Below are 11,304 nucleotides of genomic sequence, written 5' to 3'. Positions count from 1 at the left end.
ATCAAGCTTGGCAGGGTCAGGAAGCTCACACAAAGAGAAATCTACTGTATTTTTAAGACTTTTGGCTCCTAAGGAGCAGAAGTGGCTGTAGCCATAAAAAGTACAACAAAGAAGAAAAAAAAATTAAAATACAAGTCCCTCTTTTGTGAGAATTTTAATTAGCAAAAAAACAGGACATTTGATCTTGAAAGGCAAATCATAATAAAGGAATGGAATAATAGACTGAATATATGCACACTTTACTACTGCAACACATTGATGCTTATTTAGTCTAATCGAGTATATTAGCACAACATATAAACAATTATTCAGATAGCAATAGCATAAAAAGCATGCTAACAAGTCCACTAATCTAATTTTATTACTTGAAATCACTAAATTCGTTTAATTCTTCATCCTTTGCTTTGACACAATTCTGTCGAGCCCGACATTAAACTAATCAATGCTTCTTCTTCTTCTGTGTTGGTGTCAGTGGCAAAAGTGGCCTACAGTGCCCACTAGTGGCTGCTACTTTTTCATTTGAAAATCTCCCATCACACTTGAGTATGAGTTGAAGCCCCAGCCAAACCATTTGAAAGTTTAGGGGTGTCTGAAATAGTATTTTTTAAGGGCTAACCCTCGGGGATGCAGAGCCCTCCACCGTGACGGTGCGCTGTGCCACAGAAAAGCATCACATTTCTTCACGTTTGTGCACTCTGAAGCACAGAGGTTTACATTCAAGTGTAAGTAATGACTTTCTGGTTTAGCAATGACCTTTTTAAAGTCATTAAACCCATTTTGTTATGTATTTTTGAGTGCTAATGTAGCCGACCGGAGACCATCAACGACGTCATCGAGTGGGACTTGCTTGCGTCCAAATTTGAAGACACTATTATTCCATAACTCTACATTTGGATGGCTAAATGTAGGGGTTGGGAAAAGACGTAGGTGAAAAGTTTGGATTCGGCCTCCAAAAAATACACTACATCTTTTCCACTATGAACTATCCAGCATGGTGTTTTGGATTATATAATCACATATGAATCATACTGAGGAGTATAAACCTGGCTAAGCCTCCTAAGTGACACAGCAGGTCTGAAGAGAGGCACAAATGTGACGATTATAAACACAGCTGATCAGGGGATATCTGTCAGATAGCCAGGAAGTCTGAAGACGGAGACTCAGCACAGGTAACAGGTTTAACCGGCTTTAACCGCCGAACTGTAAATGCATGCATACCGTGTGTTTGGGCATCGTGGGCATCCCAGTCGGACTGTGTGTGTCTGCGTCGTCTTTGAGGATGTGGTCTGTCCTCATGTAGGAGTCATACAGGCCGTCGCCATGGCGTGCTATAGGGCAAAACAAGAGAATGCTTTAATCAGCATGATAACGTGGATAATAAGCAAAGACAAACTTCACGTCTGAAGAAGACGGTTTAATCACCACAGACAGAGAAGGCTATTTGCATTAATCAAGAAAAAGACCCATCAATAATCTTATCAATCAACCCAGCGGCTTCGTTAAGTATGACGAGATTAGGACGAATGTTTTGTCGCAGCCTTCAGTCAATGTCCTGCTGAGCTCTGGAGACCAAACTGCTGTATGGAGAAACATTTACTGTGAAAAGCCCGTCATTAGCAGATATCCACCATTGTATCTATTGTGTCCCACACATTGTTTCCAGGGCCAGGCCTCTGACCCGACCAGCTTACATGAGGCTTAGGGTCCCAGATCGCAAGCACTGCAAGTGGTATTATTGGCCTAATGGGGGTAACAGATGCCTCTGTGACGACAGCATCTTTCCATCTGTGCATCCAGGCCAAGTCATTTAAGGCACACGCCAGGTGTGTTTGGCTAGTGCCAACATGGAGGGATGCGGGAGCTCGCCATTCAATGGTGAAACGTTTCTTGATCACCTCTGTGGCATCACGCCAAACACCCACAGTAAGCCAAGATGCTTTAAAGAGTTGTAAACGATCAGAAACTGTAGGTGTAGATGTGTTGCAAAGATGACAAATACTCATCGGCTGGCTGTTTTTCTCTAGTCATCTAGCCTACACGTTTGTTTCTCTTTCAGTGCAACAAAACGCAATGTCCAAGCGTCTCAGTTATTGCGTTTAGATAGCTCATTAGTGAAAAACCTTCAGCTGATTTTCTCTTTGACTAGTCCCTCAGTGCTGTAACCGTGTACAGGTGCGTCACACCCATGTCCCCTGTGCGAGTTCGTCAACAGACCGGCTCCTGGACAGATTAGACGTGCTGCTTGGAAACAGACGTATTAAACCTGCACAGCACAGCAACCAGGGGCATTAGGGCTCTACACATTATATTAGGCTAACATAGACCCCATTAGCCTTCAGCAAACTCCTAATCACTCAACCACAGGGGGTCAGTCCTCCACACATTCAGGCAAAACTCAAATCAATGAGTTTTTAAGTCTATTTTAGAGCACGTGTCAAAGTCAAGGCCCGGGGGCCAGATCCGGTAATTGTATCCGGCCCTGCAGATAATTTTAATTATTGTTATTAATGGCCCAATGTTATTTTGCACTCATTTCTAACTATTTTTAACTATTTTGGCATTTACCAAGATTTTTAGGCTATTTTGGAATTTTATTAAGATTTCAGCGACATACTAGCTGTTTTGGCTAATTTATGTTTTTTTTCTGTTTTTTTTAGGATATTTTGAAGTTTGGCTATATTTTCACCTACATTCTAGTTGTTTTGGCTAATCTATTTTCTGGGCTAATTTGGCCTTTAGCTAATACTTCAGCTGGCTATCAGCTTCAGCGTCTTTAGCTATTAATTTCAGCATCTTCAGCTTTATAATTTCAGCATCTTCAGCTTTATCCTAAGTAATGCTATATATCTAGTCTATAGTTATGTTAAAAAGTTACAGTTGTAAAAAAAAAAATGTTTTAGAGTGTTCAATAAATGTTAATCCTGTTCGGTCCACAACCTAAAGTGTGTTTTGGATTCTGATCCCATTGACGGCTGAGTTTGACATCCAACTTATAGAGTCTTAACTTGTTACTAACTATAAGTTACAACTAAAGTTTACTACACTTTCTTCTTTAAACCCCAAACCACTAAACTTAAGTTAAACTATTTGGAAAACAACTCCAAAGGGAGAAAAAAAGGGTTAAATTTAGTAAACAACTGAAATGATGACTGAGTTACAGAGATAACCGAGGGGATGACGGGAAAACAACGCTGTACTTCCTGGAGTGCTGTACAAAAACTTCTACTATTTTTTTATTATGAGTCATAAAGCAAAATAAATCATTTTGACAACCTTATGTCCTGTGAATTTAGCAACAACCTGCGCATGTTCTGAGCAACGAGACAAAAACAAAACACCGCCAAGAAAAAGCACAAAGTAAACATTACAACGGGTTCTGTTTACCTGTTGACATTGGGCCCTCTGGTTTTCTGCTTATTATCATCATGACTGCAGATGGTAAGTGATGCCAGCATCCGAAGTTGGGGAGAACAAAATCCAAAATAGAAAAAGTAGCAAAAAGTTCAAACGGTGGTCGCCCTACCAACTAAGCAAAACATTTAAAAACTTTATTTAAAAGGATGTGTCCAAAGCCTTTTACTTTGAAAAACCTTCTCCTCGTTCTATGCGGGTTAACTAAATCACTTGTTGGTTTGAGAGAATTTCATCTTTGTTTGGTGGGAGCAGAATCACTCCGAGGATCCTCAACGGGCGGTGGGGGTCGTTTTCCTCAAACAGCTAGCCAGCTAGCTCGCAAAAAAAAAAAACGCTCGTGCGGACCGGAGTCGCTCCCCCAGCTGAAATTAGTCCAAATGTCACAGTTTGACGGTCTGAGCCGCGTGCCCCTCGCCTCTCTCTGACAGAACAATGAGTCGACCCAGAGCACCATTCCCGTCCCAGTTCGCTGGCTTTGTAGACACCAGGAGCGATCCCACTCGTCGACTCGATCCCACCGGATTTGTTCTCCACCGGGACAGCTCGGGGGCTGCCTCGTTTGTCTTCAGGAGCGGCCAGCCACAAAACGAGGCTAGCTGGAGAAAAGTTTCATGTCTGCTCGAGTGTTTTTCCGCGTATGGCTTCCGCTGGAGGAAGAGGACGAATGCTCCACGGCTGGACTGGAGAGAGTATCTTATTCGACGGGGCTGCGCGTTGTTGCTAAGGGCGTCTTCAGCTCGGAGACAGCGCACGAGAACAGGGAGGGGGAGCAGGGCGGGGCTTAGCCAGCTCCAGCCAGCCAGAACAGCAGCGCCCCCCACCGTCCAACCGCAGAATGAACAACTTCTAGTACTCCACTGCGTGTAGAAAACACATTTATTGAGTCAAAAAAGCTTCGATAAAGATGATTTTGATGGAAATTGTGTTTTTGGTGTTTTAGTAGATTACTGTGGCCTTTTTTTATGATAGAGGACATATAGAAATACAATCTCCCTTTAAAAAGAGATCTAATCTAAAATAAAGGTTAAATACATAAATAAAAAGAATTCAGCTTAGTATTTCTTTCATCAAACCGTTTTAAACCATGAGGAGACAAAAATGCTGTTGGAAAAAGCTTGTAGGTGTAACGTAGATCCTACAACGGCTAGCCGCAAGCTCCGTTCACATTGCCAGTACATGAGAACTGGAATGAGTAATCCCTCCCCCCTTGCACTCTAAATAGGAAGTACCCACTGGTCTCAAAAAGCCATAGACTTCTAATGAAAAACAAACAGATTTTCTTCAGTCATTTTATTTTTAAGAATAACCATTCTTGTTCTGCTACTTCTTTCTAACATGTTCTTACTTATATTCATTTTTGTAAACAATATTTTTGCCGTAGCACAAATTATTCAAGTTATAAATAACGGCTTACTGAAGATGTCTGGTTCCAACACGGTGGCGAACAAATCACAAAATAAATGGCGATTGGATTGACTTAATTTTGTTGGAAATTGAAGTAAATCATTTTGAATTATGTTTCACTCACTCAGTCCAGTTCTCTTATACAGTTAATGCCCACTATTTTCTGACACTTCTACTTGTCGATCCATTTATGTCTTCGTTTTGCTAGTTTTTGTTTTGCTGGTAATGTTGGGTTGATGGTGTGAGGGGCTGTAAGGTAGAATTGAGATCAAATGGATGTCGGGAAGTATGGGCAGGCTTTCTCCGCACCAAACGTCCCACCCACAACAGAGAAGGTAATTAATAATGAACTACTGCTCAGCAGAAACTATGTTCCAGAAAACTACATTTAAAAAAAAAAAAAAATTTGGCTAAAACAGCACAATCAAATATTACTGGGAATAGATCAAAACATGATGGGAGTGGGTCTTTGAAGCCTCAGAAGTTTTGTTTAATATTTATGGTAGTCATTTTTGAGAATTTATATTGAATATTTAAGCTAAATTGTAACTGCTTTTCTCTGGCATTTATCCTTATTAATTTACAGAGGCAGTTAAACAGGCTTAATGAGGGCAGCAATGAAATAACAAAATATCGAATCAAAAATGAAGAAAAAAAACAGCTTATGTGTTTATTTTTGTGAAATTACAATTTTTTTCTCACAATTTTATGACTTTATTCTTGTCAATTGGTTATTTTTTTATGTTTTGGAGCCCTATTACTCCATCATACAATTTATCTCTATGTAAATGAAGAAAGTAAATAAAACAAAAGTTTTGGCATGGAATGAAATACTTTAGTGCAAAGATGCTAAAGATTATAATGAAATTATAGTTAGGAAAGACGTCATGTAGCAGTACTTTCATAGACAAAACTGTGGGGTCTTAGAATTTATTTAAAACAAATTGAAATCAGCTGGAATAAAAATGCTAGAGCTATATGACAATTTTAACTATTTCTTGATGTGTCATTTTGAAGAATACTTTCTAAAAATGTGAAGTACCTTGAGGAGTAAAGAAGCCTTTATTTTCAAAACATTACTGTACTGTTTTGGAAACCATTTTAAATATACTACTTGACATCTAGCTAACAAATAAAGTCATGATTAATATATTTAGGTCATGGAAATAGTTGTTTTTTTTATTAGCAGTTTAAATCAGTCACCAGAACTATTGTGGAACTAGAAAAACATCATTCTGGAGGTGAATATTCATAAAATATGAAAATGTGAGGTTGTTGAACCCACTACTTTTGATGAACATACAAAGAGCTTTGGAAAAAAAAATGTTTTAACTCAATTTATGATGTTCATCTGGACAAATGTATTTGACAACCTAGCAATCAATCAATAAAAGACTAAAGTTCTTATTGTTAGAGAATGATGGTGAATCAGAATGCTAAAATTAACTTTATTTTGTGACCGTTTTTGAGTTTTACAGATGTTGTGTTACAATCCATTTGTTGTCATGGAAGCACGTAACCCCTTCACGAGCTCCTCCTCTGACATTTCTCCAGGGCCAAGAAAACAGCGTTTTTAAACCCTGGTAAGTGGAGCCCTCCTTAGGCTCCATTGGTCATTCACTCTGCATACCCTATGAGGAAAACTGTGCACGGTAACCCGAGAGGATGTGGAGCTCCACGCTGGGCTGGAAATAGTTTCAGGGAGGGAAGAGGACAGACAGAGTAAGACCGGGCCGGCATGAGAAGGGGAAAGAGGCTAATTCCAGAAAGTGATTGAAGCTGGACAGAGGGCGATGCTAATCTTAGCTCTTTCTCAGAGGTGAGAAGAGGGGTCTGTCTATATTTGCTGCCATAAATATTCATGTTGACACAGTTTCAGACGACAATCTGGACAGCAGCCAGCCTCTAAGGCCACTCCAGCTGTGCTGATGATTATTCTTGGATAGTGGCTGATTACGCCGCTGAAGTGCTTTGTACACTTGCCTCAGTAAGGAGTTCAAGGTGTAAATGACAAGTTCAGCTCCACCACAACTACAGGAGGTCACAGGAGGAGCTGGAAAGCTACGTATTCAATTTAGCTTTCCTGACATGCAGGAGTTTTCTGGTCTTTTTCCTCCTTCAATCCTCGAGAGCAAACTAAACTTTGATGCAAAACCTCTGTGTCAAATATATCAATGCATGAAACGTGTTTCTGTGTAACTGTCTGTAACTGTTAGCATGTGGCACAGATGGACCAGCATAGCAAATCGGATCAGTCACGCCACCTGCTGGAGGTTTAAATACAATGAGACAATTGGCTCAGCCAAATCTCCTAAAGTCATGTCTAAACAGGACAATCTGCTCCTATAGATGATGGAGTAATGCACAGCTGCCTTTCAGATTCCTGAATGCATTTGAGAGTTTAAAGTCTCACTCCGCCCGTCGTCTTTTGAGTTATTTTAAAATCGTTCCCACTGTTTTTTTGTTTTGTTTTTTTAGTTATGACTATGTTGTTTTCTAGGGATGCATCGATTATGATCCATAAATGATTCTCTATGGTTTTATGACTTTTAAATAATCAAAAAACGTACATGATTTAAAGTAAAAGTAACAAGTGGAAGTGTTTTTCACTTAAAATTTTTTTGAAGAGCACACAAACATGGCCGACCTTCCAGATCTCATCATCCAACCGGCCTTGACTTTGCCTTAATTGACCGTTTAGAAGAATTTTGGCTTTTATAGTGTGGAAGGTCAATTGGATAAAAGTCACACGGAATGTAAGTTATGTCACACAAAATTAAATATATAGGAAATACAAAAACATGCAAAATCACAATGTGTGGTTCTATCCGTCTAATGATAAAACGTGATATTAGTTTTTTTTAAGGAACCGTTGGAGTAGATTTCTGACTGAACACAACCTGGGAGGAGCCAAAGAGTCTGACTTCACCCTTTAGAAAAATAAAAACTGTCTGAAAGGATTTTCCAAACTGATTTAAGTATAATTGTTTATGTGTTTGTCTGTATACATATATATATATATATATATATATATATATATATATATATATATGTAAGTTAAGGTATTTATTTATTTTTTTGTGTATATATTCTGTTAATATAATTGTTAACAGTGGGGGGAGTGGGGTTGTTTTTTGCATTTGTGTTCAAAATCATGCAAAAAAAACGGAATAAATATATTTATACACTAGAAAAATAAAGACACTGATTTGGATCCATGTTGATGTCACTTATTCATGTATATATATATAACTAAAGTGTTGTTCTTTTGGAATAAATAAATGATACACAAAAAGAGAAAATACTATTAAGAAATACCACTACTTTTAACAGACGTTTATATGACTGCCTTTCAAAATAAAAGACACCCTGTGTCACATAGGATCATCTCAATGCAGCAAATGTAGAGGTACATGACTAAGTGATTTAAAAAAAGTTTATTTTACTATTTGTGGTGCATCTCAGTCAGATATTTGTGATTCTAACAAACCAAACTTAAATCAGAGCTAAATCATTGACTCTTACTGTACTTTTTAACTATTAGACACACTTAAAATCCTTGAATGTATTCAAAAATAGAAAATCTGTTGTATAATGTGGTGTGTCTAAATTCTGGTTGTGTTTTTATTCTTCATTGACCAGAGAGTCAAAGAACCACGCATGATTCTGGAACTGCAGGTTGCACAAACGCTTCCATATTGTAGTTAAGAGAAACATTTTTAAAAAATGCCGATTTGGGATGTTTTGATAATTGTGTCATATTCGTCACAAACATAATTTGTTTTATAATTGAATAGTTGCCTTCCAAATCGATTTTTGAGGTGGTTCAAGATTCCTTCTTCTATCGTTTTCTAGGACATAGTTTCTGCAGAACGGCTGTTATTTAAAAGTTCACCTCTGAATTGTGGGATGGGACTGTTGGCCCTGGCCCCTCTTCCCATCACCCACCTGCTTATGCGCTCTCCAGCTAGCTTACAGCCCCTCACACCCCTGATGTCAAAACACTGGTGCAACAAATATGACGAGCAATATTGGAGCTATCCTGCCATACTTATTTTTCCAGCTCCGATGAGAAAAACAAAAAAATGCATTGATCTAGTCGTCTACAGGTGCCCTCCCAGCATATTTTCTGTCACAAATAAGCTCTTTTTTTCAGCAGGACTTTTTTGTCGGCTCCTGATTAACAACAATTTGACTAAAAAAATACTCAAAAATACAATTTTAAGCCTAATTTTTTTATATTAGATGTCCTCCATCATCAGAAAAATGACACAAAAAGACATTTTTGAAAAAGCAAACACACATTTTCAATAAAGATTTATCTTTTAATTTCATTTCAATATTTTGTACATTTCTACTTATATGTATATACATTTTTTTCTCAAAAGAAACATAAAAAAAGGCAACGAAAAAGTCTTTCCATGATATAATGTCCTTGGATGGTTGTGAACCGTGAAATAAATAAACACACACTCACACTCGCACACTCCCACAGAGGACTCTTTGGACAGATGAGAAGTGAACTGAAGGAAAAACAAAATATGCAAAAAGCGCCAACCAAAAAAAAAAAAAAAAAGAAAAAGGAAAGATTTGCGCACATGCAAAAGCACACAAACATGAGCCAGGAGGCACACCTGTGTGCGGACACACCTCTTCTAGAGGGGGGAATGAAACAAAAGGCACTGCCAGTGGGGGGAAGCGAGGGCAAAAGGTCAAAGGTCAACAGAGACATGTGTGGATGACAGGCCTCATTTATATCAGTTAAAGAAATGCAAAAACTCAAACAAAACCTTCACCTGCCTGTGAAATGACACTAAATGAGGTCATATAAGGGAGAGCTGATAAACACACATTCATTCTCCCGTCCTCATGAGCACGTGCACGCACGCACACACGCACACACACACACACACTCCAGCCAGCAGGAATGATACCAAAAATATTATTCATAAAAACAGAGTTCAACCGTGTCACTCTTGTTTCCAGTGTCTACATATGCATAACAAACATCATTGGTACATCAGAGCCACTATCACACATTTTAAATATGCTTTAAATCTTCTTTTCTATGGGGAAGAAGGCAGGAGGATAAACCGAAGCATCAAAGCATGCGCAGCCCCACGCGGGTGAGACCTGCATCTAAATGTGCAAAACAGAAGCTGGTTGGTTGTTCCAGGTCCCTCCGACACCTCTTCCTCTGAGCTTTGGTGTCCTCTCACATTCACGTGTGACCCACAGTAACAGTGTTAGTTGAGTAAAGGTTCTGGCTGCCTCTCGAGTCACTCGCAGGTGGAGCTCATGTAAGGCGGATTCGATTGAGGCGAAGCAAAGAGGAGTAACGTCACAGTTGTGGTGGCGTTAGGATCTGCAGGTGAGAGCGGGTGTCGTCGTCTCAGGTAAAGGAATAAACGAGCATGCACTAAAGGAAGGTGGGGGCCATCTTTCCTCCTCTCAGCTAAAGACATGCTCCCTGAGAAAAATCAGAGAATGGATCTCTATTTGCCTCCAGTCCTTGTTGTAAGAACTAAAAAACAGCAACAGCTGAAATGAAGCGTGGCGGTCCCTCCACCCCTGCAAACCGTAGAAAAAAACAAGAAAAAAGAAAACATGCCTTCAGATTTAACTATGTGCGGGGCAGATGAGCGGAGACTCATGCATAAGTAACACTTGCAGTAGCAGCAACGATAGCGAAGAGGAGGGCATCACAACCTACAGCTTCACATCAGCGTGAAGCGAAGCTGCAGTCCAGGTCTTCCCTGTTTGTGTCCTTGGCAATAGAAACACTACACGTCCAGAGACGGCTCCCTGAGGAGCGCCTTTGAACGCCTTAAGGGAGCGCGTGTCGATCCTGAGAAAGGAGGAGAATCGGTGGGATCCATCAGCAGGAGTTCAGGATGAAGTTTGGGGGTTTAAAGGGCCAGTCTCTCTCTGGGCTGAAAAGGTGGCGAGGGGGCGGGGTCAGGGGTCATGTTGTTGTAGAGCTTGCTGTAATTTCTCCCGGTAGAGAGTGTATTTCTGCTGCACGGCTCTGATGCGCTCCAACTCTTCTTTCTCAAGGATGACCAGGAAGTTTTGAAGTTCCGGGACAGAGAAGGCGTGCCACTGCGAGAGGAAAAAGGGCGTCCATGAAAACAGAATCATCACCAACGTGTGCTGCTGTGCTCCCTCACTCACTCACCTCCACTTCTTCAGTCTCGTTTTCCTTAAAGACGAAGCTGAGCCGCTCTGTGTCGGGCCCTGCGATTAGCCTCAGAGGGAGAGGACGCTCGGTCAGCGGAAGCTTCTGGAACAGATCTGCACGGCAGACAAACGGGTGAAAAGATGGAATGAGTGGGCCTTGATCCAGGATACATTAAGGGTCCTTTAGAAAACATGCTAACAGTATTTTAAGGAAAGAAAACGTAACATAATTCTATAATCAAATAGATGTTGTCACTTTTATTTCAAACTCGGCAAATTTCAAATTGACAGAAAATTACAGCAAAG

At 40.0% G+C, this 11,304-nt stretch overlaps 2 protein-coding genes across 3 annotated transcripts in view; both read right to left on the bottom strand.

Moving 5' to 3' along the window:
* The window catches only part of dyrk3 (dual specificity tyrosine phosphorylation regulated kinase 3), a 9,716-nt gene extending 5,531 nt beyond the window's left edge, over window positions 1–4,185 (bottom strand). Inside the window, exons 1-2 of the mRNA XM_024269476.2 lie at window positions 3,385–4,185; window positions 1,219–1,328 (exon numbers count right to left, since the gene is read on the bottom strand). Of these exons, the coding sequence (XP_024125244.1) occupies window positions 1,219–1,328; window positions 3,385–3,427 (153 nt within the window). The 5' untranslated portion in view covers window positions 3,428–4,185. The remainder of the gene's footprint in view (window positions 1–1,218; window positions 1,329–3,384) is intronic.
* A 4,937-nt stretch (window positions 4,186–9,122) lies between these two features.
* The window catches only part of rassf5 (Ras association domain family member 5), a 29,085-nt gene continuing 26,903 nt past the window's right edge, over window positions 9,123–11,304 (bottom strand). For both annotated transcript variants that reach the window (XM_024269477.2, XM_024269478.2), the window contains exons 5-6: window positions 10,997–11,112; window positions 9,123–10,920 (exon numbers count right to left, since the gene is read on the bottom strand). In XM_024269477.2, coding sequence (XP_024125245.1) covers window positions 10,777–10,920; window positions 10,997–11,112 — 260 coding nt within the window. In that variant the 3' untranslated portion in view covers window positions 9,123–10,776. The remainder of the gene's footprint in view (window positions 10,921–10,996; window positions 11,113–11,304) is intronic.

Source organism: Oryzias melastigma, linkage group LG5 (assembly GCF_002922805.2).
Source record: "Oryzias melastigma strain HK-1 linkage group LG5, ASM292280v2, whole genome shotgun sequence".
Lineage (NCBI taxonomy): Eukaryota > Metazoa > Chordata > Actinopteri > Beloniformes > Adrianichthyidae > Oryzias > Oryzias melastigma.
The sequence above is the reverse complement of the archived record's forward strand: the minus strand, read 5'-3'. Positions and strand labels throughout refer to the sequence as shown.